General features: G+C 51.2%; 8 protein-coding genes across 8 annotated transcripts; 4 read left to right on the plus strand and 4 right to left on the minus strand.

Annotated features, from left to right (window-relative positions):
• Positions 1-608: 608 nt before the first annotated feature.
• PpBr36_09879 (uncharacterized protein) lies at positions 609-2,919 on the minus strand (the record flags this gene model as incomplete). Its single annotated transcript, XM_029896998.1, has 4 exons — positions 609-1,438; positions 1,514-1,761; positions 1,839-2,090; positions 2,321-2,919. 4 exons carry the CDS (start codon positions 2,917-2,919, stop codon positions 609-611), a joined length of 1,929 nt encoding a protein of 642 aa, XP_029745145.1.
• A 2,463-nt stretch (positions 2,920-5,382) lies between these two features.
• PpBr36_09880 (uncharacterized protein) lies at positions 5,383-7,512 on the plus strand (the record flags this gene model as incomplete). Its single annotated transcript, XM_029896999.1, has 2 exons — positions 5,383-6,217; positions 6,428-7,512. The coding sequence occupies 2 exons, from the start codon at positions 5,383-5,385 to the stop codon at positions 7,510-7,512; spliced, it is 1,920 nt and encodes a 639-aa protein (XP_029745174.1).
• A 1,521-nt stretch (positions 7,513-9,033) lies between these two features.
• On the minus strand, positions 9,034-11,928 carry PpBr36_09881 (uncharacterized protein; the record flags this gene model as incomplete). Its single annotated transcript, XM_029897000.1, has 4 exons — positions 9,034-9,475; positions 9,618-10,319; positions 10,403-11,411; positions 11,535-11,928. 4 exons carry the CDS (start codon positions 11,926-11,928, stop codon positions 9,034-9,036), a joined length of 2,547 nt encoding a protein of 848 aa, XP_029745173.1.
• A 1,577-nt stretch (positions 11,929-13,505) lies between these two features.
• Positions 13,506-15,310, plus strand: PpBr36_09882 (uncharacterized protein; the record flags this gene model as incomplete). The annotated part of the gene is made up of 3 exons (XM_029897001.1): positions 13,506-14,156; positions 14,242-15,157; positions 15,240-15,310. The coding sequence occupies 3 exons, from the start codon at positions 13,506-13,508 to the stop codon at positions 15,308-15,310; spliced, it is 1,638 nt and encodes a 545-aa protein (XP_029745176.1).
• Positions 15,311-17,857: 2,547 nt separating this feature from the next.
• On the plus strand, positions 17,858-18,394 carry PpBr36_09883 (uncharacterized protein; the record flags this gene model as incomplete). The annotated part of the gene is made up of 2 exons (XM_029897002.1): positions 17,858-18,077; positions 18,168-18,394. 2 exons carry the CDS (start codon positions 17,858-17,860, stop codon positions 18,392-18,394), a joined length of 447 nt encoding a protein of 148 aa, XP_029745175.1.
• A 316-nt stretch (positions 18,395-18,710) lies between these two features.
• Positions 18,711-19,381, minus strand: PpBr36_09884 (uncharacterized protein; the record flags this gene model as incomplete). Its single annotated transcript, XM_029897003.1, has 2 exons — positions 18,711-19,149; positions 19,248-19,381. The coding sequence occupies 2 exons, from the start codon at positions 19,379-19,381 to the stop codon at positions 18,711-18,713; spliced, it is 573 nt and encodes a 190-aa protein (XP_029745178.1).
• Positions 19,382-19,963: 582 nt separating this feature from the next.
• PpBr36_09885 (uncharacterized protein) lies at positions 19,964-21,693 on the plus strand (the record flags this gene model as incomplete). Its single annotated transcript, XM_029897004.1, has 4 exons — positions 19,964-20,381; positions 20,493-20,799; positions 20,896-21,585; positions 21,663-21,693. The coding sequence occupies 4 exons, from the start codon at positions 19,964-19,966 to the stop codon at positions 21,691-21,693; spliced, it is 1,446 nt and encodes a 481-aa protein (XP_029745177.1).
• Positions 21,694-24,051: 2,358 nt separating this feature from the next.
• On the minus strand, positions 24,052-25,074 carry PpBr36_09886 (uncharacterized protein; the record flags this gene model as incomplete). The annotated part of the gene is made up of 1 exon (XM_029897005.1): positions 24,052-25,074. The coding sequence occupies one exon, from the start codon at positions 25,072-25,074 to the stop codon at positions 24,052-24,054; it is 1,023 nt and encodes a 340-aa protein (XP_029745180.1).
• Positions 25,075-27,935: the final 2,861 nt, after the last annotated feature.

Raw genomic sequence — 27,935 nt, forward strand, 5'->3', positions numbered from 1 at the left:
TACATCTGTAATAATATGTAACATCAAGTTGGTGCTGTCTATAAATGTAACTTAGATCAATGATAACATCACATATGACTGCTAGCATGCGTGCTCTTGAAGTTTTGTCCATTTGTCCAATTTCCGTTAACCTGGTCGTTCAGCCAATCCCACTTAACCGAGTGCCATCTAATGTTCAGGCATTAGCGATATGTGACGTACAGTACTGTGTCCTCAAAGATAATATAACCCATTTATACCCAAATATGATACAACTAAAGAAAATTATTGCCACTTGCGGGACCTGGAATTGCCAAGCAAGCTATTCATATGGTTCATGTCAAAACCACGCGGTCGCCCTTTCGTGAAGTGAAACAAAGAAACCATGAAAACAAGCAACAAACGCCGTGTCACACCTATATGTCAAAGAAACCCTTCGCCTTTCGCCGTTATTGCCGGGTATACCAAAAAAAGAGAGCCCTGCATACTCCTTGCTCAAGCAGCGTCCATCCATCCCAGAAAACACTGAAAACTCGAGAGCTTCGGGGACGGTCAGCCTGGTTATGCCAAGAAAGTGATTGACCAAAGATTGACAGTCCCGACTTGCCCAAGTCTTGCGAGATCTCAATTTATGATCTCGTATCAACACCATATAGAGTGTGCCATGATTTGATCTGCCCCTTGATGAAATCCAAACGGTCCTGGATGTTCATCTGGCCTTCATTCTTTTCTCCTTGACGGCTTGCCCCAAGCGTCCCACTATCACCGTTCGTAGCGGCAATCATCGGTGTCCGGCGCTCGTCGAGTGACGCACCGTTGAGGTTACTCCTCAACAAAGAGCCCGAATTGCCTGCTGCAGTGGCTGATGTGCCATTGAGGCTTGAACTTCCCGTCAAAGCCGCTGTAGTCCCTTTGGAAGTTGAATTGTTCGCCTTGTCACTGTCGGTATGCATTTTGCCTGCTTCGTGTTCCTCTCTTTTCCGCGCCTGTCTCTCCTTCTCCTCTTCTTTTCTCTTCTCCAAGGCTTCACGGTCTATATTCAGATCCTGCTCCACTCGCTGAGTGAAATCGGTCCAGTACGCTATGCGCCGCTCCATATCCAACCAGGACATTTCCTTGTCTTTCTCCTGCTTGGCTTGTGTCCTTGCGTTTCGCGACCTAGATTGGCCTGTACCAGTCCCACTCGCATTTGTAGCACCTGCAACAGGATCTGGGACGTCGCGAGACTGTGACCGTCCAGGGGAACGATCACGATCTTTCGTATACTGGTTACGACCCTTCTTGCGAGACCCGGACTTTTTCGATTTCGAGGAGCTTTTATCTGTTTTTACTTCAGGTGTTGGCTGTGGTGAAACTGCTCTTGGTGGAGGAGGTGGAGGCGGTATATCAGTCACGGGACCGGAGGAGCGAGCCGTCGTTGCCCGCGCCGCCAAGGGAACTTCTTCAGATATATCCGAGTCTGTCATGTTAAATGAATGTGTCAGCTAAGGACTGTTTGCCTCGGTGCACCCCAAGGTGTCCACTGTGGACTCACCATCTGCTCTCCTTCGTTCTGCACGGCTCTTGCGCTTGTTTGCGGCTTCGGCCTTCTGTTTCTCGCGCTCTTCCTTTTCTGCTTTTTGTAAATCCCGCTGTTGGTTTCGCACTGTGGGATTTCGAGACTTGCTCTTCTGCGAGCTGGTTTTTGAGGGCCCATCGTCCGAATCATCCTGAATTGCGGTTTCATCGACTGGTGTAGGGGATCTAGAACCAGTTCGTTGACGTTTGGTAAACTCTGTTTTCCTGTATCGTTCCAATGTTCCAATGTCAGTACTCAACTCGCCCCTGGCCGTGAAGAGGGGTGTGGGAGTCGTTCTCACTCTTCGCTGTCGCTGCGACCTCGCTTGATCCTCTTTGTGCTGCCCTCGGAAGGTTCGCCTGTGCCAGCCTCTTCTTTGCTTGCCTCAATGGCACGTCGTAGTTCCTCTTCCTCATCATACACATGGCGACTATTTAGAGTTGAGCGACGCTTGTGACTAGCAAGTGCCGCAGCAGCAGCCCTACTACTTTTGCTTTCCCTGCCTTTGGGAGACTTCGGTGGCTCTTTTTCCTTCTCCTTGGTAATGGTATGCCTAGAGTTTGATCGGGATGGGCGATTGACGGGTAGGTAAAGTGAATATCGTTGTCTGGCGAGAAGGGCAAAAAAAAAAAAAAAAACTGTCAGCGATGATGTTCGACACAAGAATACAACGTATCCTCCGTACGGTTATTTCGTAGTTGCGGGGATACAGTTCTGTGGTGGCTTGTAGTGCAGTACACCACTATCTGTCATAAAGAAAAACTCGAGGGAATCAGTGCTTACCCATTGCTTGCAACAGAGATCTTGTGTAGGTCTTTGCGGCACTTTTCGCAGAAATACTCCTCGGGACTCGAATCAGCGTTCAGGATGCCGACACAGCCACCGTGTTGCCAGACCTTGCAAACATCACACTGGAGGAAAAATCCTGCGACTTCGTCCGGTACATCGGCCGCCAGGAAGGGTTCGAGATCTAACGCTTCCTTGGCAGCAGCGTGTTTGTGCTCATCCTTGATCACCGGCGGACCTGGATAGTCTTCAAGTCCGCAGATGCAGCGGACAGATTCGTCGTCCTCTTGGACCTCATTGTCGCTGGACGCCATGGAGTAAGCCCCAGCGTCGGAAATCTTTTCTCGGCTGGAACTTTCAGCTTCCCGCACGCGGTTGCTCCGCAGAGACCGGACGAGTGGTTCGGCGACAGCGAGTCCGTCGTCTGGTGGTTCCGAGATTGTTGAAGCAGTGAGTTGTGGGGACGAGACTTTGTTGGTTGATGATCTGGACGACCGTTCGGCGCGTCCCGATGTACTTGACGAACTAGAAGGTGCTTGCGATTGTGATTGACCGGGTCGTACTCGAGAGGATCTTCTGGTGTCTGATTCTCCCATGGCTCGCAGCCGTGGCCGCGGTTCTACCAAGGCGAGAGAAGAATGCGTACAGAGGGTCGAGGTGGAAAATGGTGTCGGTAGAGATTGGAGTATGTGATTCAATCCAAAAAAAAATGTTGACAGGTATGCAACGACGGATAGAGAGCCTGATTGACACGTTGTTCGACAGTAGTAGTCGGGCGAGAACCCAGGCGGCGAGGAAGGGAATCGAGTTTTCTATTGCGACACGAGCGAGGAAACAAGGCGGAAGAGTCGTCGTTGCAGCATGCGACAAGACACCATGACTGGCAAGTAGAGAACTGGATTGACAATTGACAATAAAAGAAATAAGTTCCTTTGATATGTATTTTTGCAGGAAAAGTCAAGCGGGATCAGTTGTGTAGTGGTGGTTGTGTTGCAGCAAGGAGATCAACTGAGCATCTCACGCTTAGGCTTGGGGGAAAATAAGAGCGCCTAGTGCGTCTTGCGGGAGCTGCTGCTTGAGACTCCGATTTGCTGTTGTGCGGGGCCGGCCATTTCCTCGCCGTCAGGTCACGTACCAGCGAGCTGCAGGCAAGCTCCTCTTTCGCGACGACAGGGATCAGTAGATGGTGCTGACCAATGATGAAAAACATGGGTCCGATCACTGCCGTCGCGGCAATACATTTTCTATATCGATAAAGGTCCCTGCAGCAGGAGAACCCTAACCCAGTAAGCCTAGCCCAGTATGTGGTATTTCCAAGGTGTGGTTCTTTAACCAGGTAACAAACACATTGGTTCGACGATTTAACATGGTAGTAACAACTCAGACTGGCAGACGGATATCAACCGACAATTCACATTTACAAGAAGGCCTGAGTGTGGGTGTTAGTTTACGTATCTTATAGGAACTTTCCACCTTGTAAAGTGGGCTTTCAGTCTCCATCTACGCGGCATATTAAGCTGCAAATCATTCCCTATCAATGGGAAGAGGGTTTTCACTACCATCTATTCGGGCACGCATGGTAGCTGACAGGTAGGTTGTACTATGTTGCTACTGCGTATGCACCTTGGCTAATTTGCAAAGTATTAATATGCAGACTACACTAGACAGCATCGGTTTACGATGGGCGGTACTGCTGTCAGCAGGCTGTACGTAGAAGCACCGCAGAGAGGCCACCGTGCACCGCCATTGAGAACCCAGGAAATTCAAGAAGGAAGTATGTTGAGTCAAGATAGAAATTTTGGAGAGGCTTGCCCAGTGTAGCAATCTTTAGACAATATATCTGACAGGTGCAAGACAATTTACTCGATTGCACTGAATGTCACCCCTCCGGAATAAACGGGCCGTGATGGACGAGATGAGGTGGAGCTTCCTCCGATTTGCTTTCGCGGGGCCCATGCCTAGTAGTAGAGTTTAGTGACGTAGTGGGTAGGACCACGACCTAGATTTTCATCTGCGCTACTGAAAAAAGCATATGCTGGAAGTCTAAGTCAATCCATTTTGTCCATAAAGGCACTGAGATGGCACACTGCAACTTGTGTACACTGAGGCTTCCCAACTGGGAAAAGCCCAAACTCGAAGATGAGCAATTGAATTGTGGTGGGCTGTTGATATCCTCATATCCTCATGTCACCAGACAAGTAGATGCACCCACTTTCAAATGGGGGGCAGCTAAAATGGAGGGTCAAGTCCAGGGTTGATGTACCTTGCCGAAGTAGGACCACGTCTCTTTTCGGATTTTTGGTGGGTGAAAACCCGACCGACCACCAAGTTGTTGGTTCCCCTGCTTAGTCACCCAGCCAGCACAAACATGCGAGCGAGGGTCTGGGCTGGCTGCAGTGGCTAGTAGGGTCTGGTCGGACCAGCTTCCAGCCCAGTCATTATTAGCAACCGACCGAAAGAAAAAGCCATCATTGACCAGATCTGCTTCCTTTTTCACACCCACGATCAACCTAAACCGACTTTAACCTGCCTTGTGTCCGAGGATAGCAAAACATCGAATCACCGAGACGTCAATACTGACCAATCGACGCCCCGGTAATTGCTTGCTGAAATCTGCGTTGTCCGAGTCGCTCACGTCGCCCCCGGTGAACCCTCGAATTCAGCCCAGCCGTTGCACGTAGGTATGTGCAGCGCTTTTCCCCCAGACCGCAGTCAGGACAGCCAGGCAAGCTCTCACATGGGCTGGACTCCTTGGACTGCAACACGTGAACCTCGATAGGTCAAGATTTGGGCTATAACTAGAGTGCTTGCGTCGTGTCCGGTCGTGGCTCATGATTCGCCTCTTAAATCTTGTCTGACCCCAGTGTTTGAACAGAACCCGACCAACGCTACGCTGTTTTTCTAGCCAAAGCTCCCAGGCTGACTGCCATTTCGTTTCACCCGCTTCTTTCGCCTCTTCATCGACTTTACTTTGGAAATAGCCGTGTTTCTTCCAGCACGGCAGGACAATTCGCTATAGCAGCGTCTGTTGGAGTAGGAGTTTATGCTTTTTGGGATGCATGATGGGTGCGTTTGCCTCCCAGCAATCAAGCACTGCTGGAAAACTGTTCTCTACCAAAAAATGGCCAGAGGCAGCGTCGTTGCTTGCTTCCTCATCTGCTACCTCCCCAACCGAAGTTAACGGTTGCTCTGTTGTTTCTGCAGCACGATATAGCGAGAGTACATCCCCCGAATCGACGACATCGCCAATGTTCCCCGATCGTCCAATTCACCCGTTACCGAAACGCCGCCTTCGCGAAAGACTTTCCCCCGAAGTTGCTGATTCTATCAAGTACCCGCCAACGCCGCCAACTAGTGTCTTTTACTACCCTTACAAAGAGGAGGAGCCCGATGTGTGCAACGGCAGTCACTGTTCCAATGGAGTTGCGCAGAATGACGAGGAGGAAGATCCGTCGAGGGTGCGAAGAAGTCAGGCCGTGCCGCGGTCCGCCCCGAGTATTCGCTCGATCCCCTTCCGACTAGCTCAGAAACAAGACTCTGTCTATACTAGTTATTCACAACTTCCGCATTCGACTGCTTCCTCGATAGACGGATACGATACGTTCGAAAACACAAACAACAAGAAGAAACGCAAGGTACCTGATACCGCCCTGGGCCACTCGTTGAATGATCTTGGGACTGGACAATCCTCGCCTTCTACCCCGGTTCGCGTCGTTCACCAGGACGGTTGTGATGCGAGTTGCAGCGCCTATCATTCTATGGGCTCGGGTAGCCCAGGTCTTTCTGGTCCCGGGAGGGGCCGGTTCGGCCGCAATAGAAGTGGTAGGAGCCCTTTGTCTGAGAGCAATCGAAACAACAGGATGAGACCTGCAATGCGCTGGTCTCCATTATCAGGTATGTCTCAACAGGCTTGTATCTGACGTTTGCCAGCGTCGCATTCCCACGCGTTTGCATCCCTTGAGCCAGTAACCTTATCCAAACCCCCCGCTACTTCCTCTGCTTCGCCGTTCGTCGTTCACTGCATTCTTCGCTCTTTACACTCGATCACCTTCGCACCTGCCTTCCGCCCTTCGGGAACTGACCACCATACCATTTGTGCGGCAGCTCCGAGTACGGGAATAATATCTAATGCCATCTCCAAAGTTGATAAACACCCAACTTCACACCAGGGCCAGGAGAACGTCAGCCTCCTAGATCTTCAACGAAGCTCCAAGTCCAGCCCAGGCTCCGGTCAATTTACTTTTACCTGCGAGTCTCAAGTTCCTGGGTCTGCAAGCTGGCCCGGGTCCCACGGCAGGCCGTCCAATGGGGCTCCCATCCCATCTAGACACGACGTTTCCGGCAATTCATCAAGGCCGCCTTGGCCCAGTGGTGTTCCTGCAGGCCACCATCCGGGCCCCGTGCCACCAAACTCTAGAACGATGCCGGGGCCTCCACCAGGGGCTCAACCCCCGCCTCCCCGGCCCCGTCGTCGACGCACCAAGGCCGGCGAGTACGCCAAGGCGGCCCAGGACAGACAGAACCAGAAGCAGCACGACAAGTGCAGAGGCATCCACGATGAAGAACACTGGCTTTGCTTATTCTGCGAGTACGAAGATATCTTTGGCGAGAAGCCAATGGCGTTGATCCGGTCGTACGAGAAAAAGGACAGGCAGCGGCGTAAGGATGAGGCCGAGCGCCGCCGGCTTTTGGAGAAAGCCAAGGCTAGAGGCCGCAAAGGCAAGAAACCGGTTTCTGGCAAAGGCACGGGCAAGGGTGCACACGATCCGGGGCACGACTACCCCGCTCATGGCGCTCACGAGCCTACGGGCGGAGTTCATAATCATGATCACGATCATCACACATGCGGCCAACATGCTTCACATCATCACCACCACCACCATCACCATCACTGCAGTGTGAGTCATTCAGTGCATTGCGACGACCCCAATCACCACCACGAGTACGAGGACGAACATGATTACCATGGTCATCACGAGTACGATGATCACTACGACGACCTCGCTTCACCGGAGGGAGACGGACATGATACCTTGGACACCAAGAGCAGCGACTCTCAGGAGGGGCATCTTCACAAGAGAGTAGCAGCAGGTGGTGGCGCTGCTGGGCCACCGGGTCACACTCGACCTCCCGATATGGCGTCGGCAGCAGTATCGGCACGCAATGGACCGCCCCCGGTCCGAGTCTAGCGCGAGAGGATCGGAGGTTCTTATTTTCATGTATTCAACCGAACCCGGATTTTTGATCCTGCCTTGTTTCCACTCTGGCAGGGGATTTATCAGAAACCCGGAACGCCAGCCGACATTAATCCAGACTGTTGAGCAGTGTGCAAGTGTCTACGGTAAATGGTGGTGATGGCCAGATGGCTTGACTTGCCTAATTTCTTGCTTTGAGCGCTTTGCTAGCAAGCGGTGGAAGACATGAGCAACTGCGCCTTGTTCCGTTCGTTTTGCACATAGCTCACGTGCTTACGCTCTTTCGCTCCTCCCGAAGAATCACTCCTCTCCAAACCCAGCCCCTATCCGTACAAATAACAGCCACAACACCAGTTAAATAAGCACTTCATGGCCCCATCACATCCCCTGAGAAACAAGAAAAAAACATAAAAAAAAAACCCCCCTCAAGCCCTTCGTCGTGGCTGATTTGCACAAGTTAGCGGGGTTCGAACACTGATACTCCTATCAATTCGCAACCACTGACTCAATCTCATGCATGAAAGTGAAGCGTCGATAGAAACTATCTTGGGAATAAACTCTGGTTGGGTATTACACTTGATTGGTCAGTCATGCATAAACAAGGCAAGACGGTTCGGTTTCGGGTCTATGCTACATAGTCTAGTATAGGGCCTATCCCATGTCTTGTCTGCAAAGCGAATATTAGTTTCCCCAAGCAGCGCAAGATAGCTTATAAAGGGGGCCAAGTCAATTTGCAGGATAGCCCGTGAATTATGCGAATTCAACCCTCAGAAATTTGCCCTGCCGTTCTCTATATGCTCCGCGCTGCTTCTGTTCCATGTGTGAAACGATACCATCAATTGCCACTTTCTGGGGAGCCATTCACTGTCGGTCGATCGTTACAAAAAAAAAAAAAGAAAAAAACCATTTTTGCCGTGTAGAAGACCGAGCCACTGACTTGACTTATTCATCTGCTGTAATAAAAAGAAAAAGAAAAAGAAGAAGAAATCGGTTATCAGCCAAGAAGAAACGCTCAATCCTCCAAGATGGATGTCGAACCGTCCATCAGTCGCGCAGGCACGGCAGTGCAGGGCAAGATTTGCAGCTAGCACAGCAAGAACAATGGATGACTCGAAGCAGATGCGCACGGGACTGGTCATCCAAAACATGCCGTTTTTGACCGCAAATGTAGGGAGTCGTTCTCGAAAGTATCATCATTTTGGAAATTTGCTGCTTCCGCCTGCTTTCTTTCTTTTTTCACTTTATTTTTCATAACATGCACTTGGGAATGACACAACATTTTTGCTCACAAATGGCAAGAATACTAGGATGGAAGAGTCACTAGGAAAATCAGAAAAGAAAAGACAGAAGAAGAAAAAAAAGTTCACCGTAACTGTTCTGTTACAAAAATTCCCGCGTTCGAATCATAAGGCTCGTCGTTGCTCATGTCTTTTAGGCTTTCCCGAGTCATGGGTGGTCGAGCCATTACTTTGCGGCACCGTTTGCTCAAAAAGTCCTGTGCCCAACGTCGGATAGCTAGTCCGACATGCGTACAGCACCCTCAGGCGCCGAGGCCCCATGCTGCTCTTGCCCCTGCCCCTGGTTCTCCTGCTGGAGCTGCGGCTGCTCGAGGTGTTCTTCCAGTTGCTGCTGTTCCTGCTCATGATGCTGGTGATCCTGCTGTTGCTGCGATTCGTGCTCGCGCTCGTGCTCTTGCCTCTCTTCCTCAGCAGCAGCCACTACAGCTTCCTCTGCTGCCGTCAACGGCTCCTGTTGTTGCTGATCGCCGTGCTGCTCCTCGAGCGGCGGCGGCGGGGGAGCGTTGGGGTCGACCCACTCCGTGTTGATGGGGCGGCCGGTGACCGGGTCTATGTCGCTCTCCTTGCGATGGGGGTTCTTGCCAACGTTTATGACGGCTTCGTTCTCCTTCCTGCCAAAAAGTACGAGGTCGAAGCCTGGAGGCAAGATGCTGTCGGTTCTGTGCGAGACGAAGTTTATGGTTAGTTGGATCTCTCGTATCTGATGATTCCCTCTTTGTATAATACACATGACGGAGGAAATAACGAAACCGAGAGTGAAAGAAAAAAAAAAAAAAAAAAAAAGAAAAAAAAAAAACGCACTTGAGCATGTCCTGCTTGATTAGTCTCGCCTTATCTCTCAATGCCTGTTGGTCTCTTGGATGTTCGAGTGGCACCTGGCCGTTCCTGATGGCCTCGGCGATCTTGCTCCACTTGGCATCATAGGCGCCCACAGCGCCAATGAGACGCTGGCAGTCCGGTATGGACCATGGCACACGCGTCTGCGGTGGCTTCGGGTTTCGCTGTCTAGCTAGTGCCGAGATGGCCCTGGCATGCTGCGACATCTGCAACAGATTCGGTGCGGTAGCGACGTTCAACACCGAGGATGGGGCTGGAGAAGCAAACGCATCGCTGGCGTTGTCCAAGCTAGTGGCAGAGCCGCTGTTGCCGTCATGACCGCCATCGGAAATGGATGCCGGCGGTGCGGGATATTGGGCTGAGTCGCCGGCGGTCAGTATGGGATCAACAGGAATTTGCGACTCCATCTGGACTCGCTTGGCGCGCGAACCACTGGTACGTCGGCGCCGACGGACAGGAGGAGGAGGAGGTGGTGGCATCGACTGGCTGTCTGGGATACGTTGGTCCTGCTCGAAGTCGTCATCACTTTCGCCGTCGTCGGTGGGACGGGGACGTTTCTGACCCCGTGATATTGCGGCGCGGCTATTGTTTACTGGACTCGGGCTAGCAGTGTGCTGGCCTGCCATACCCAGGCGAATAAAAGCTTGTACAGCATCGGCGCTAGCTCTGTGATTGTTCACATTTGTCAGTTATCATGCCGTTGGGTCGCATAAATGGTAATCTTCGGCGGCTTCAGGTTATCAACTTACGCCGGGCTATAAAGGGACCGCCCAAGCAAAGATTCGCGAAGTCGGGCTGATGCGGGTGAGCCCAGGTTGGGGTCAAACGGGCCCTGGTTGAGAGGCATTTCTACCAAGTCGGTAATCACACCGCAGATCCAGGTCTGTAGCACACTGCGGAAGCCAACAAAGTCAAAGTGCTCCTCAATGTTGGAGATGACCTCGGGCACGTTATTCACATGCTCTCCTATAAGCTCCTTGATTTGGTGGTACCTTTCACAGAAATTTTCTTGTGCTTTGCTGATTGCGGGCAGCTCCTTGAAGCGGTATTGCACAGAATTGTAGCCAGGCAGTCCTCGGTAGTTCTGTGGGAGGGCCAGCTGCTCGTTTAGTTGGGCCTGTTTATCGATATATTCGAGAAACACGTCACCTAGAACTTCTATTGCAGACTGGCCGCTCTCAAGCTCCCGTAACCTGGAGATGGCCAACTGAGTTCTGATATCGACAACAAGAGCAAGGGTCGCCGTCTCCCACTCGCCTCGTCCAAGGAGTGGTATGGGGATAAAAACTGTGGGAAAATATTTGTCGAGCCGACCAAGAAAGAACTTATGATCTTCGATAGTGTCCCGTAGGAAAGTGAAGTCGTACATGAGCTCAGAAAGGTTGACGATGGATGCTGCAGTCTTGGCAGTCTCAAAAGAGGCGTGTCCATATGTGCATTGTAGTCGCTCGCAAAGGTCCTCGGCATCGCGAATGTACGGGACACCCTGAGAGCAGTATGGACGCTTGAGAGCGTTGAGAATCGTATAAGCAACGCTTAGTTCTCCCATCCAGACGGTATCCTCTTCTTGTGTTTCCTGAGAATTTCGCTCAGGGTCTGAAAGAAGCTCATGTAGCTCGATAGCTGCCTCCACGAGTTTGGGCAAGTTCTTCTCTAGGGCTCGAGCCACGCCCATTTGACCATTAGCACCTCCTGGAGTAACAAAAGCATCAGACGGAGTCATGCTGGCGTCTCTGGCAATCACGGATGGCGTGCCGGCTGAGCGGGAGTTTTTATCATTTGGTTAGCTGGTATTGTACTTTTAAAAGACACTCACGTGACTTGGACTTGATGTTATTATATTGCGCGAGATTTTGAACAGAAGGAACAAACTCAACTTACCTTGGTATTGAGATGTGGTCATGTCATATTCATCAATTTGAGACTGATCCGGCGCCGCACTCGGTAGGCTTCGGACACTTCGAGTATCTGTCTCGTCCCTAGGAGCGAACCTACGTCCGAAAGTGGGTCGAAAGGTTCCCGGCGTGGCCGCCGTAGTTGGAACCATGCCTGGGGTCGGAAGAGTCGCTTCGGGTGTGGCCATGACAGAAGCCTGAGCCGCCGGGACAGCTGCCTTGGGCTTGGTCGCCCTTGTGGGAGCTGATGTTGCCACTGTAGTCTGAGGATTTGTGTGGTTACTGGTACCCGTGTTGCCGACGCCGCGCTTCCGCGTTCGTGACGCGATCGGTGAGTTGGCAGTTGCCGTCTCGGCAGCCTGAACCTGGCGGTGGGCCATGCCGGAAAGCGTCTTGTCGTCGTTGACGCGACGAGCTACGTCCCTTTGACAGGGAGTGTATACACCTGCTTATATGAAAGACGGAATATAATTGATGATAGAGGGAGGGTTGGTGTTGTTAACGTCAGAAGGGTTAGGGTAAGGGTTTGCGATCAAAGAACAATTTTTTACATCCCGGGCAAAAGGCGAGAAAAACATCAACAGCTGTTCGTCTATGGATTGGGATGTGGATGTGACCAATGAGAGCAAGGAGCCTTGCATCTGCGACGCGTCTTTGTTGCGGCCTCAGGCAAAGGAGTCATGCACGTGACCTACGGCAAGAAACACGTCGACACGACAAGCTTGGTAAGGTAGCTCAGCTTAGCAAATCAAATCAGCAAGCTTCCACTAACCTCATGCCGCCCCACATACCCCCGTTCACCCCTGAATCTTTAAAGATTCTGGACCGTGGAGTAACCAACCGGCACAAGAGCAACAATTACCCGCCCCTGATCATCGAGAATGGCCATGGAGAGCCTCAGAAGACTCGGGTCATACGATGCGAGTTTTGCGTATTGTAGTGCAAAATTCCGGAGCATTTCAAAGGCAAAAAGCTCCTAGGTGCGGACGGTAGAGAGCCTATCGTAGCTACGCTCAAATACTAGTTTGCTCCAGATTTGGGTGGCTTTTGCTGAAAATAAGGTAGCCAGCCGTACCAACAAGTATTCGGAACACAGGAATGCACCCACGTTCCCTTTTGAACTTGCATGATAAAGATAACGCTGCAAGCGATACAATTGCGTCAGCACTCCCGTATTTTTCATTCATGGAATAGAGGAATAAATCCATAATACACGCGATGAGGAGTTTTTCTTGGTTCTCATAGGCAAGCAAGAGTGGCTGTGCGCTATGTCAGATACAATTCAGGAGGTCCCTTCCGTGGAAAAGTGAGAGGAGAGAAACAAAAAAAAGGAATAAAATAGGAGGCCCTGTGCTTTTTCCCCCTTGGGTCCAGTGTCGCATGCCACGACTACGCTTGATCAGGGATCTTCCTGAATGGTGTCAGATTTGCTAGCGCTTCTCAATTCGACTTCTCCTTTTTTTATTTTAATTTATGGTTCTCGACCTCAACTAACTTCTCAGCCTCATTTGCTGTTAATCTGTTTTCTCCTTCAATACCGTACAATAGTGCTTTGTACTTTCTCTAACCATTCCAGTGCAACTCCACCGGTATCTTGGGCTACTCTTCGGCACGCGTCAACCGATTTAGTGGTTCCTGGACCTACTGCCTTACCAGCCAACCAATCCAGTCTTTTCGAGTCTGCCTCAACTCGCGCCATTGTCCTTGTCGTCGTCATCGCCATCGCTCCAGGGCGAAAAAAAAAAAAAAAAAAAACACACGTCGAAACGTTTCAAGTTTTTACGACTCACGAGACTACTTCAACTATCCACTTTAATAGTATGGGACCACCGCCTTCATAGGCAGATTTTAATTCGAGTATAGATTTTCTCTACAGCACAGACTACGCAGCCTATTGGAGGCAAACTCGTACATCAATCCATTTCTCATCGCCACGTGTGCATTCTCGGCCGCAATCATGAAGCTCCGGAGCATCGTCCTCGCTTCCTCCCTTGCTGTAACCGCCCTGGCTGGTCCGGATGCTGCCGCCGTCGCGGATAAGAGCTCCAATGCTGTAGCGGCACCAGGCAGCAAGGCGGGCGCAATCAAAGATGCCCCCTTCGATGGCAAGGACGGCAGGCCGCACCACGGACCCTTCGTCGAGATCGAGAACCTTCGCGACAAGGGATCGCCAGCAACCTCCAGTGACTCGGACATCCCCTCGCTCACGAAGCAGCTGCCATTACTTAAAGACAGGCCGTCGGACCCGACCGTCGTCAACGGCAAGAAGATCCCCGAGTCGAACGATGGCATCATGGACGACAAGAACCGGGCGCACCCGAAAGAGGGCACGACGGGCACCAGTGGTGGCGTGAGCGAGAAGGACAGGGAGCGCAAGGCCAAGGAGGGCCAGACGGGCGAGCGGGTCGAGAAGAAGCCAGAGACTCCCAAGGAGGCCCGGCCGCTTTCGCACAGCGAGCAGGAGAAGGTACTGAAGAGCGGCGGAGGCAAGGATGTCAAGGACAAAGATCTGGAATCGCTGAAGGATACCAAGGCAAAGCTGGCGTCATCCAGTGACAAGGATGGGAAGGATAAGGCAGATGATACAGATAAGTTCTCGGGGTTGGATGTACGTCTTTTTAACACCCGTTTTGCTTTGTTAGCGGCAAGCGACGATTATGGTGATGAGCTAACGGTTTTCTTTGCGCATACAGAAGCCATCAGATCTCCCGGGAAAGACACACGACAAGGCCCTTCCTGTCCCTAACTCGGCCAACAAGGACCATCTCGATGTCACCCAGGGCAAGAAGCAGCCTTTGTCGACCGGCAAAACCCCACAGCTGGCTACCGGTGCCGAGGGTGTCCTTCAGCCCCTGCACTCCTTCTGCCTATCGCTCACCATGATCCTCTTCTCCGAGATTGGCGACAAGACCTTCCTCGTTGCCGCTCTTATGGCCATGAAGCACGACCGCATGGTTGTCTTCTCCGCCGCTTTCGCCGCCCTGATCACCATGACGATACTTTCGGCGTTTCTGGGTCACGCTGTCCCGGCCCTGATCCCCAAGAAGCTCACCAGCTTCATGGCGGCTGGCCTGTTCTTCGTCTTTGGCGCTCGTATGCTGCGCGAGGGTATGGCCATGTCCCCGGACGAGGGCGTCTCGGCCGAGATGCACGAGGTGGAGCTTGAGCTGGAGGAGAAGGAGTCCCTGGCGCGGAAGCAAGGTATGCGCGGCCGCGCCTCGCCCCACGCTCTGGAGATGGGTCTCGGCGACAACGGCCACACCTCCCGCAAGTCTCGCGGCCACAAATCTCGCTTCTCTGCGCCCCACCGCAGCCCCTCGACCTCGCCGAGCCGGAGCCCGAGCCCGCGCCGGGGTGGAAGCCTCATGAATGCCCTTGCCGGCCTCAACAACCTGCTCAGCCTGCTGCTCAGCCCCGCTTGGGTCCAGACCTTTGTCATGACGTTCCTGGGCGAGTGGGGCGACCGCAGCCAGATCGCGACCATCGCAATGGCGGCCGGACAGGACTACTGGTGGGTTACGCTGGGTGCCGTGTTGGGACACGCGTGCTGCACGGGCGTTGCCGTCATTGGTGGGCGGGCCATTGCCGGGAAAGTCAGTCTCAAAGTTGGTACGTATACTTTTTTTTTGTGGTAATTTTCTTTATGATCAACGTATTGGGTTCACGTTTGTTAACATTGTTCTTTTTACAGTCACTGTGGGCGGCGCGTTGGCATTCTTGCTCTTCGGATTCATCTACTTCATCGAGGCCTTCTACACGTAAGAACACGACGCGACCAGCCAGCGCGTTTGAAGCACTAGGCCAGCACAGCAGCCGTCATGGAGACGGCGATCTCTCCTGTCATGGCGCGCGGGCACGATGCATTTACCAGCAAAGGAGCACTGAATTACTACTATTCTTGTAATATGACGAATGAAAAGAAAAGCACATCAACCAGCTTGTCTTCTCCACGCATACATCAATATGTCAGAATCTTGTATTTTTCACTTATTTCATATTTTGTCATCATGGGCAGACATTTCATTTTCCCGGGAATAGACGCAGGGGTCCCTCGAATGCAACGTTGTAAACTCTCTTTTTAGTATCTCTTCTGGTGGCAAACTAGGTACTTCATGAACGGCGGATGGGTCAATTTTACAATAAGGGAAAGAAAAAAAGAGGGACGTATGGAATAATTTGTCTATACTCCCCAGTTACTTTTCAGCCTGGGCAGAAATTCAATTGTATGATACCAAAAAAAAAAAAAAAAATGAGGACAAAGAAGGCAGGGACATCCCAGATTTTATCATCTGCCGCGCCAGTGCTGAACATATCCATACATGATAGTCCTGCGTTTCTGGTAGACTAGCGGAAGATGCCTCTTGGGCCAAGCTTTTTGTCATGACGCGGCCAACCCGGATGCTATTAATGTTTACGGGTACATAAAGGATAACAACGGCGCTCTGTGGAGTTATTTATCGAGCAGACGTCGCAGCAGTAGATTATTTTGCACTAGGCATGAGGTACATGTGTAGTAGATACAACATTACAAGCCTCACAAAGCTGCGAGATCCAATGGATCCTCAGGTGTTATACAAAGAGATATATGATTCAAGGAATCTATCTGGGATTTGCATCTGAATGTCTATCGCAGATGCTGATAAACGAGATCAAGCCGATAGGCAGGTTTTAATGTGGGGTTAAAATCAGGTACAAGGCGCTTCAGTCCGGGATTCGTGAAGTATTAATTTTGCCTTTATTAATATCGCCATTTTGGTGATTTAATAAGCTTCTAAGAGGTAACTCTGTATTTAAGCCAGGAACATGGTAAGGGATCCCGACCCATAACAAAGTCCAGTCAGGGGGGCCCCCGAAATCGGCAGAGGGGGAAGAAGGTTCGAATTTTGCGGAGTGAAGGGCGGAAACTTGAGATAAACCCTGGTTTTCCGTTCCAGACAGTCGGATTCTACCGAGACAGCAACTCCCCAGCCTTTTCTGGTTGCTGGGTTTTCTGTTGGGCTCCGGAGAAATGGGGTTCAAGTCATCTGATTTTTTTTTTCTCTTATTCTTTTTACGCCTAGAGATATTTACCATAGTAGAGCCGGTTAGATGCTTGGGGTTCCACTCAATATTTTCTGGCCATTACGTGTAGGGAATTGAAAGAAACCTACTCGGGTAGTTAGTTGTAGTATAATTAATTAGTCAAGGAAAGTCCCAGTAGCTCGGTTTGTTGATGCAAAGCGACTGCAGGTCTTCTACTCCGATGCGCCCGTTCCTCCGGACCCCCGACCTTGCCGAATAACAACAAAACACCCGCGTAAACCTCGCACTATATCTATCTCGCTATGTACTATGAGTAAGTAGTACACGTACTTAAACTTAATCGAGTTCAACCAACCCCACGGCTGGGTTATGGTCACAAGACCAAACGCCGCCATGAACATTGCTTCTGTTACCCCCGCTTGCCCACGACGCACCACGGCAAAAAGGAAAGAGAACCCAACCCACTTCCACCCCCCATACCATCCAGCCATACAGTTATCTCCTCCCTTGCTCGGTCTAGCTCCCACACAAGCGTGGGTTGCAGCTGCAGTTTGTAGTAACTCCGTCCGGAATGCCCCTCACCTGCAGGTAGCCAGGACAAAACGGATAGAGCTAAGGTAACTTAGCTTTTCCCTTTGACCCCCAACACCCGCCTCTCCCAAAAACCATCCGGACTTTCCGGACCTTTTTAGCTTAGGAATAGTAGAGGGAAGTAAAGAACAACAGACGCTTTTTTTTCTAGATTGTACAGCGCATACGTCCTCTCAATAACGCACTGGTGTTTTTTTTTTATTTCCCCTTGTCTATTTCGTTGAGATCGTAGCTTCGATTGCAAAAGGTTTCAATTACACTTCGAAATCCCCCTTCCCAAGCTTGCGGTCAAGACAAGGACTATTTTGCTGTCACAAGATCCGATCAAGACAAGCAAATCGGCTTCTTTTCCCAATCAAAAGAGAGGGGACGTTTTCCTCCGCCCTTTAGCGCCCAACACTGTTACGGCCGGACATCCAACGACAACTCAAGTTACTTGCGAGGGCAATCAAAGCCGACTCTTGTTTTGCTCACCGACTTGAAAAACGACATATTACAAATTTGAAAAAAAAAAAAGAGAGAACGCAATAGCCGAAATTGTACAGCAGATCAGCGTCGTCATTCTCTTTCTCCCTTAAAAGGTCTACGGGGATCACGTCAACCCCTCAATCCAGCAGATCCAGGGTTGTGTTGTGTGCCCATTGTATCGTGTCAAGACAAAAGAAAGCCCAGGAGACAAAGACATAAAACGTGAAAATGTGGACCAAGCCCAAGCTCTCGCCGACTACCAACGAGATCCCCACGGGGGCCGACCCGCTCTCGCCAACGGTCCTGTCGTCCCGCCAGCGAAACCCGGGTCGGCGGTTCGCACAGATCGTCAAGCTCAAGCCCGAGTTTCAGGATCAATACAAGCAGGCCCACGCAAAAGTGTGGCCCGACGTGCTCAAGCAGATAAAGGAGTGTAACATTGTCGACTGTAAGTTTGGTTGTCTCATGGATTTGCCTGAAATATTCACCCATGGCGTTCATCATGCTGATTTGGAGTTTGTTCCTGCCCGTGAATTAGACAGCATTTTCCACGACGCAGAGACCAACATTTTGTTTGCTTCATTCAAGTACATCGGGTATGACTACCAGGGTGACATGGAGAAGATGCGCGAGAACGAAAAGGTACGCGAGTGGTGGAAGATGACGGACGGATGGCAGGAGAGCATGGTGCCGGGCGCCAAGAGCAGCGAGGCGGGCGAGCCGGGATGGTGGAAGCCTGTCGAGGAGGTTTTTTACACGGCATAGGAGTGGGTGGATATAACAACACGACGGGCCTCGCTCTGGTCTAGAGGCGTCTGTTTTGCGCAGTGCTACTGCTTCTGTGCCCATGCGTCTTGGTCCTTCTCGCTATCGTACAAGCTGTTCCTGGGAGATTATGCTTTTTACCTGATTTTGCGCCGTGATAAAGTGCAATCGTGGCCGTTATTGGGCATCACAAAATCCTCTCGGGGTCAGCTGCTGTGCGGCTGACTTGTCTCAGTGCTTCTTCGCATATCCTACAGCCGAGGGTCAAATCAGTGAGGACACTCGTGTGGCCGTTTCCCTTGCACGAAACGGCCCATCACTTCTGGGAACCGAAAAGCCCACCGAAGAGTCCCGATCCCCCAATGCCGCCACCTCCGCCTCCGCCACTACCCTGCCTGCTGGCCTCACTGCGCACCCACTCCTCGAGGAACTGGCGGTTCACCAGCTTCCTCCCATCGACGACCTTGGTCGCCATCTGGGCCTCGCCGCTGTCGAAACTGAGCAGGGTCGGGACGCTGTTGATCATGTAGGTCAGACCCAGGTCGGAGGGCTGCATGTCTGGGGCGTCAAGCTCGACGAGGGCGAAGCCGACGCCGCCTTGGTCCTCACCAACGCCCGACTCGACGACCGACTTGAGCAGCGGCTCGACGTGCTTGCAGCTCGGGCACCACGACGTCGTCCATAGGGTGATGAGGGGCATGCGGGCCGACGAGGACAGGAGGAGGTGCGTGTGGAACGTACTTGGGCTGCGGATCCTGTGAGAGGTGAGGATGGATGGAGCTTTGTTAGCTTTGGGTTCAATTTCTTCTGTCATGTGGGCTTGGAAAACAAAGACAAGGTGATGCCTACTTACGGGGAGTAGATCTGGTTCTTTGCTGCTGCTGAACGGGATGTAGAAAATGCGGCGCGGGTGGGTTTTCGGGCCAATCGCTTTGATGCGCCAGCCAATGTGCGGCCAGCCGCTACAAAAGGATGAGATGACACCATTATTAAAAGATTAGATGGACTGAGTATTCTGATTATTCATGCAGAAATATTGCAGCCTCGTCTCACGTGGTGGAACAAGTGCCAAAATTGGGCGTGGAAACATGAACAAGGCAGGAAATAGGAACCATTAACAAAACAAAATGCAACGCGACAAAATCAAGGAGCAGCAACCTTATCTTGGCCCGCGGTACGCGATGCTAGGGGCCCTGGTTATGTTACGTCGGTGGGTTTATGTGTTAAGTCACAGGGATGTTTTTGATTGGCGGGGCATTTCCAGGGAGCTTTAGATGATGTCACCTGCCATCCGAATCGCATAGCAGAGGGATTTGGGGTGCTGTGCGAGTGCGACCAGGTCTACACTAGATAGACCTCCGAACTTCGCACCTGATTCACGATAAAGACCCACCCCCAATTGATGCGCGAGTCGCAATCGCATCCCTTATCCCAAGGGGTTCAAACTTCCCCTCCTTCGACTATTTGGTCCTTCTTAAGTTTGACTTATTACTAACAAACACCCTCAATATTCTCTTTCGTTTTCACATCCTTTTGCCTGAACCGAGAACGAAAGTAACGCGGTCAACCATGGCGTCCGTCACCCTCGAGTCCCTCCCCGATGTCTTGGCCAACGACACCAAGGTCAAGCTCGCGGGCATCGACGTCGACGGCATCCTGCGCGGCAAGCTCGTGTCCAAGAAGAAGTTCCTCTCCATAGCCAAGGATGGTTTTGGCTTCTGCTCCGTCATTTTTGGCTGGGACATGCACGACCAGACCTACTTTCGCGAGCTGGGAATCAGCAACGCCGGCAATGGCTACCGTGACCTCGTCGCCATTCCTGACCTCTCCAGCTTCCGTCGTGTGCCATGGGAGAACGACATTCCGTTCTTCCTCGTCAGCTTCCACGACCCGGACACAATGGAGCCCATCTGCGCTTGCCCCCGAGGCCTGCTGCGAACCCAGCTTGATAAGATTAAGAGCGAAGGATATGGCGCCATGGCTGGAGGTTAGTCCGCGACACTAGAATGAATGACCCTGTCGCGGGATGCAAAATCCGATCCGACGAATGATTCCATGCCTCACCTTGCTAACATGGGAGTTTTTTTTCGCGCTTCAGCCGAGTACGAGTTCTACCAGTTCAGGACGCCATCGTCCGACCCGGCTGCTTCTAGCGCCCCTTCCACTGCCGCGTACCTCCGCGAAAACCCTCCGCATTCCCTTCCCGCCTTGACCGAGGGAATGTTTGGCTACAGTCTCACGCGGCCGGTGCATAACCAAGACTACTTTTACGACATATTTGACACGTGCGAAAAGTTCAACTGCAACATCGAGGGCTGGCACACCGAGAGCGGACCGGGCGTGTTCGAGGCCGCGCTCGAGTTCGGGGAAATTAGTGGCATGGCAGACCGTGCCAGCCTGTTCAAGTTAGTATTTTCCAGTGGACAGGAAACAAAGCAATACTACGAGCCGAGTGAGATTAGATGACAGACCTGACTGACTGACGCATCGAATGGGTACAGATACGCCGTCAAGTCGGTTGCGACAAAGTACGGCATCACGCCTTGCTTCATGGCAAAGCCGAAGCAAGGTCTCCCTGGTAACAGCGGTCACATGCACATATCTCTGGTTGACAACTCGGGCAAGAACCTGTTCGCCCGCGAAACTCCGGATGAGGATGCGCCGTGGCCAGACGTCGCTCAGCTCTCTGACCTTGGCCGTCACTTCCTGGCTGGCCTCTTGGAGGGCTTGCCCGACGTTATGCCGATCGTCGCCCCGACTATCAACAGCTACAAGCGCCTGGTCGAGAACTTTTGGGCGCCCGTGACAGTGTCGTGGGGCCTGGAGCACCGCGCCGCTAGCATTCGTTTGATCGCACCGCCGACCTCCAAGCCGGGGGCAACACGCTTTGAGGTCCGGGTTCCGGGAGCAGACACAAACCCCTCGCTTGTGCTGGCCGCTATCCTTGCTCTGGGCTGGCGTGGCGTTCAGAAAAAGCTTCAAATTCCTTGCCCACCCCTCGGCAAGGGCGAGCAGGTCGGCGGCGAAAGTGACACGGGCATCAGACTGGCCAAGAGCCTTCGTGAGGCCAACGAGCGGTTCATGAGGAAGGAGAGCGTCGCAAGGGAGGCATTCGGGGATGCCTTTGTTGACCACTATGGCGGCACCAGGGAGCACGAGATCAGGCAGTGGGATGAGGCTGTTACGGATTGGTAAGCAAACTGAATTGTGTTTGCCTTTTCTTTGCCCGAGGAATTGATTTACTAACCTAGCCTGACAACCACAACAGGGAAATGAAGAGATACATCGAGACGGTCTAGGCCACGGCTCTATTTATTTTTCACTCATCTCGGAATCAGCGTGGGAGTATTGTCAGACTTGCATATAGGGCAGAGTAAGCGAGCATCGGGGTTAAGAATCGAGGAGTTCCGGTCTGTAGTAGCTACATGGAATTTCACCAGCTGCAAATTTTTCACGTTTGGCTATACTACAGAATGATTGCAATACTATATTAGTGGCTCTATCATTTGATATTTTGTTTAGCTTCGTTCCAATATACCACCAAATGAAACCGAATTATACCCTTGAGCTATATAGACTTGGTCTCCACCTCAGCCTTGCCAATACAGTCTATAGCACATCTTGTGCAGCGCCCCGAATGTAGTAGCCTTGCAGGAGAAGAGGTTCTTACACGAATTTATTTCACCTTCCCCCCTCCACACCATTCAGCTCCCTTTTATTCTGGTCAAGTGATCAAACGTAGACCATGAAAAAGACCAGTTTAGATGATGGAGGGCCCCCGCCGACCCCTCTTTTGACCGACGTTGCAGTCCAGTAAAACCTGACTACTTTTTTTTTTAGTCTTCTCCCTCACAATGCACAATGCATGTACAAGACAGCAAAAGGGGTCGTAAAGGGAACTGGAGGATACCAAGAAGAATCGTATATGCATGAACCTGCCAAAAAGGGAAAAGAAAAAGAGTCACTCAATATGGGTAGCTAACACATTTTCCCGGGACTTTTTTCTGTTTACATTTTTAAATCCAACATCCGACGTCTTTATGCACTCCCAGGACCCCGGAATCTGGCTCATCAAATCAAGAGGCGCAGCGTGATTATCTCGATGCCGCCTCTGGGCATGCATATTTTATGAGTGACGGCCTGGGAAATCGAATGAAGGGTACCTCATTAATAACCGAGCATGGAAAGGTGAGGAGTTTACTGTATCTGTGATGACCTGAGACCCGAGGCTGCGCCCTGAACAAGTGTCGATACTCCCAGAGGCCCGTGTCGCATTGCAGCTGGTCACGATGATGACATGATGAGTAGCGTCCACCGTGGTTCGCCCCAAGCTGGGGGCTTCTCCTACCAGGGAGCTCATCCCTCGTTAGTCCAGCTCCAAAATTCCATCGTGCTTCACTCGGCTTTCACGGCCTGCAATGCAAGAGATAACCTCGCCTGCAGCCCTCGACCCGCCCCTCCAAACAGTTTTATACGCCCTATTTCCTTGCCGCGAGAAATACGCCTCCCCCCCTCGAAAGCCCAGAGGCGCAGCCTTATCCATGCCCCGTCCCTCCCACTCCCGTTGCTATCCAAGTCTCATGACGCGTTACAGCTCGGGTGCGGATGTATAAAACAAAAAGCCTACAAAACACCCCACCCATTGAGCCCCGAAGATCCTCCCCGCGGACGCTTGACTTACAGCCAAGAAGTCTCCACCTCGGTCGCCCGCCGGCGCACATTAGCAGGCCGCGGGGACCGGTGGAGCATCTCGAGGAAGGTTGCGTGGGCACATGGCCGTTGATACACCTCGCCGGCCTCTCACACCCACCGTAGGCGTTGTCCCGAAAAAGATGGCTCAGTGCTGTGCCCGGAGAGGCAGGCCTTGAGGTATGTGCGTTGTCCACTGGTTACAGATGCAGCGAATGACAGAGCCCGAGTGGTTTGCGTGTCTGAATATACCTAGCTCTCTATATCGGCCGACCTCCGATGCTAAGCGAGGCTGTGTAACATTGCATACAGGCAGGTTCCTAGTCAAGACCACCTGCGACAACTGTCAAAAGTATCATTTTCCATTGCTATTCTTCCCACATATGGCTTTTGGTCATAAATAGATCAAATGTTCATGATATTCCAGGGGGGACCCTGGATCCAACAAACAAAAGTAAACGCCGGAATTAAACCCCCAAAAGATGAAAAAAGAAAAAAAGAAAAAAAGAAAAAAAACACCCCATCATGCCCGGTTGGAATAAAGTCAACACCTCGCGAAAAAGAAAATGTACACCAAAAGATAAAAAAAAAGAGAAAGGAAGAGACAAAACGACCAAAGAAATAGACAAAACATTCCTCGATAATCTCCATGTGGTTTGGCCTGGTACCTGCGTCTTTGCAAAAATTTCAGTGCTTTTCCTTCGTTTTTCCCATTGTTGTGGTCCATCCTGTGATCTTGTTACCACGCATATCCTGCCTGAATGATAGGCTGCATTGACAAAAAAGAGTCAAATGAACAAAAAGAAAAGAAAAGAAAAGATGAGGAGATCACTCATGTCGAACTAGAACAAAAGAAAATCATGACAATGACAATGTCGATGATAACAAGTAGTGGAAGCGGCAGAAGCTGCCAAAGGCGAGAGGACTCTGGGGGACCAATGAAATCCCTAGTAGTGTGCATCTGCCCCTCAAAATGCGATGCTTGTCAGGCGAAGGTCCTCCACCAGCTTGGTGACAGCATCCCGGTCTGCCTTGAACCGTAGCACCTTGAGCGTGTCTTCCAGACTGTAGGCACATGGGATGAACTTTTCCTCGTAGCATTTGCCCTCGGTGCCAGCCTCGTGGGCCTCAACATCAAAGCTGGCGGCGAAGTAGTAAATGGATTTGTGCGTGTTAGGAGTGGACACCTGGGGGTCCATGTACTCGACCACGCCAATGAACTCGTTGTTGAGGGTGTCAGAGACAACCTGTTTGTCAGGGCACGACTGCACTACAGGAGGGGACTGCTGCCTCGTAGAACCATTGGTCTGAGTGGCGTCACACTCGTCCTCGGGGTTCGCCCTGGTCCAGTTCAAGAGCGGAAGAGGCGTGACCACAACGCCTGACTCCTCAATCGTCTCTCGTATGGCGGCTTTGAGAAAACTTTCATTGATCTGCGTCCTGCCCTTGGGAAGCTGGTATATTCCAAGCTTCTTGTTGTAGACACTCAGGACAAGGTGTTTCTTGAGATCGACGGCGACAAAGCCGCATGAGATGGTGGTCTCGTAGGACGGCCTCCAGAACATGGTGCGGTCGATTTCATCCATGTCAAGGTTGTTTTTTCTGGCACACTCCAGTGCGGCCTCGGCGCTGGTGGTGGCCGGGTGTTTGTTTTCCTCTGGTTTTCTGAGCAGATAGCGATTCCAGGCGCATTTTGACGCTTCGCCATGGGCAACAACAGCCGGTGGACAAGTGATTAATCGGTTGGACTGTTTGTTCGCTTCGTCCTGCATGCCAATCCCAGGGACGCTTGTTCTCATAGCTGTAATGCTGGACGGTTTCCTGTCAAGGCCATTACAGCGTGGTTTGAAGGCCTGCGATTGTTGAAGAAGCTTCGTTTGTAGTAGTTCTTGCTCGAGCTCCGCAATCCTTGCCAGAAGTGACGCCACGCTAGGGATGGTCGCATCACTGCTGTCCATCTTCAGCTTTTTGTTGGGGACTGCAATGTCCATGACGGATGATTTGGCGATAGAGATGGACCAGGAGGCAGCGGGGACAAGTATATAAAGTACTGAGCCAATTGGTCTGGGAGTGATTGCTTACTACGCGAGCGGGTGAGATGATAGCAAGATAAGACCAAGGCACAAAGCAAGCAGTGGAACAGGACGAGAAGGACAAGCCAACAAACGAAGCGCCAGCTGGATGAAATCTAGTCGAACGCGATGAGAACGGGTGGGGTGGATGAGAAAAGGTCCAAAATATATTGGGTCACTACAGCCTTATACACCAGGGGTTGAAAAGCTGTCAAAGGACCGGGAGGGTCGCCTTCATCCAGGTCCAGGGTTGTTTTTAAACCAACTTCCGGGGGAGACAAGATCATCAGGGCGGGACTAAGGGCCTCAAGCGTTTGGCTGACCCACGCGATTGAATAGGTGGATCGATTAAAGTTATGTAGGATAGATATCGTGGGAATAAATAAATTAAGGTGTGCAAGACGCAACTTTCATAGCCAAGGGCGTCAAATAATGAGGAATAAGCTGAACGGTGTACGTAAGTTCTGGTTCTGGTTCTGGTTCTGGTTCCTGCCGCTGCGGCACTGAACAGATGAATAAGTTAACGCGTCGTCGATTTCTACTCTTGCATCGGAGAGTCGGGTTGCCCTGGTCGCCAAGGTCGGGTCGGGACAAGGGCTGCGCTCTCTGGCCTGCATTAAGGTTCTGTCTCTTTAGCTTTGCGGATGGGATGGGGAGAAGAGTGGATGAACGCTAGCGCTGTTTCTTTTGACCTGTCGGAGATATTTCCATGTCAAGGATGCTATGATTACCCATCGAGTGTCATGTTGGGAGCCGACCGGTGAGAATCACAGCGACATAAATTTGGACCACGTCCAATCAGAAAGGAGCCCGCTCTGGAACGGATTACGGATGTGAACAGCCAAACAATAAACGCAACAAAAAAAAAAAAAAATAAGGGGGGAGAGGGGGATGGTTGCCGGTTGTGTCGTACTCGATGTACTCAAGTAAAAGGGCACCAATGGTGAAGTCAATTAACCAAGACATTTGTACAACGGAAAGGTGAAACTTAAAAAAAAGAGAGAAGAAGAAAATGAAAATTGACAAAAAAAGTGAAAGGACGAAAAAAAAAAAAAAAAAAAAAAAAATTATTAATGCAGCTTGCATAACATACAGTAGCATGCTACTATTCCATCAGTTGTGGGTAAAGAAGCTGGTTTGCTTGGTGCGTGCAGCACACCGGTCATTGCATGGCTGCAGCCGGGGAGCCAGGGTAGAGGATACCCAGGATTGGTAGCTCTCGGCTGGCAACGCAAGGCAAGGCAGGTAGGGTTATGGAACTTATGGTTAACCAACCAATTGATTGAGCAAGCAGCTCATGGTTGCAATACCCCACCCGTATCATAAAAAACCAAACCTCTCCCTTGCCCTTCCCCAATCAAAGCCGATTTAGTTAATTTAGTTTAGTTGATTTACAGTGGTGCTACAATCTTGTCGCATGAAGTGGACAACGCCAGAGGTCAACTGTCTTCAATGGCTCTCTGGTCGCCAGAGGTTCACTTCTTATAGTGTAAACGTGTAACTGAATAAATGGTTCGGGAAGCTCCTTGCGGTTCCATGGATACTGTTTGTGATGGCGACGAAAGCATGTTTCTGATCGAGATAAAATCTTGAGGAGGGTGGAATAGGCAGATGTTCCCCGACAATGTGTCACGTTATGACGGCAAATTCCTTCACCGGTCAAAACGGTGGCTCAAATTAAAATATGACAATATAAACACAAACAGAGCGATGGTCACAAAAGAGAAAACGATGAGAGCTGGACCAGCTGCGACCGGTAAGGAATGGTTGATCGTGTCCTGCTCAATGGAGGAACCGGATGGCAATGAACGCACTTGAGTGCGGTGAAGCCCACGAGCTGAGCGTGGCACAGCACACACAACACGACAGTGTAAACATGACCTGACCGAGGTAGGTGCCTACCGATATTGATGCCTACCAACTTTGAATAGGTACGAGCCGACCAAGCCGCTTGGCCTCCATGGCTTGACCTGATCTGATCGAAAACTTGATCCATGTCGTGTGCCCTCGGCAGCCTAAATTCGTGTCCCACCAGCTGCAAGTTTTGTAAAATATTTAGGCAGGAACAAGGGGAAAGACAGACATCAAAACCAAAACACAAAACTCAGAGGGTAGGAACTAGACAGCAAAAGGGGAAAGACCCTCGCTTGGCCCCGCCTGTACTGTCCCACCGCAAGAGAGGGAGAGACGAGGGGAAAAAAGGGGAAAAAAAGAAGAGAGAGAGAGAGAAAAGACTGTCAATATCAAGCTCGGACCTACCTAGTCAACCTTTAGCCAGCGGGGTCGGCCCGCCTAACAAGCGCCCGGCCCGGTAGGATCTTCCGTTAACGCTCTTTCGATCTTCGAATCGCCCATCAACCGATTTTCCCCCCACTTTGCTTCGTTTGGCGCGTTGCTTTGTTACCAGTATGCTGCTGTCCCAGAAAACAAACCAAAGACCACCCCATTCTTGTATTGTGACACTTGTTGCTGGCCGCATCCCTGAATCGGAGAAACACGACCTAGTTGGAGATCTGTTTTGATTGGGCCGGAGGTGATACCGATTGCTTTTCTCAGCAGTCTGGCTTTTTTTTTTTTTTTTCGTCCATTTCCGACGCAACTATACCGGTTCCTGTCACCGATTCCAGAATTATCATTCCATGGATTCGCTGCATTTGGTCACTTCACCGCAGCCTGGCCACGCAAGCTGTCGCTAAATCCGCAACAATCACTCGGCTAATAAATGTTTTTTCCTGAACAAAATCGTTGACCAAGCCTGCAATATTGATAACAAAAAGTTT

This window comes from Pyricularia pennisetigena, assembly GCF_004337985.1.
Source record: "Pyricularia pennisetigena strain Br36 chromosome 7 map unlocalized Pyricularia_pennisetigena_Br36_Scf_7, whole genome shotgun sequence".
Classification (NCBI taxonomy): Eukaryota; Fungi; Ascomycota; class Sordariomycetes; order Magnaporthales; family Pyriculariaceae; genus Pyricularia; species Pyricularia pennisetigena.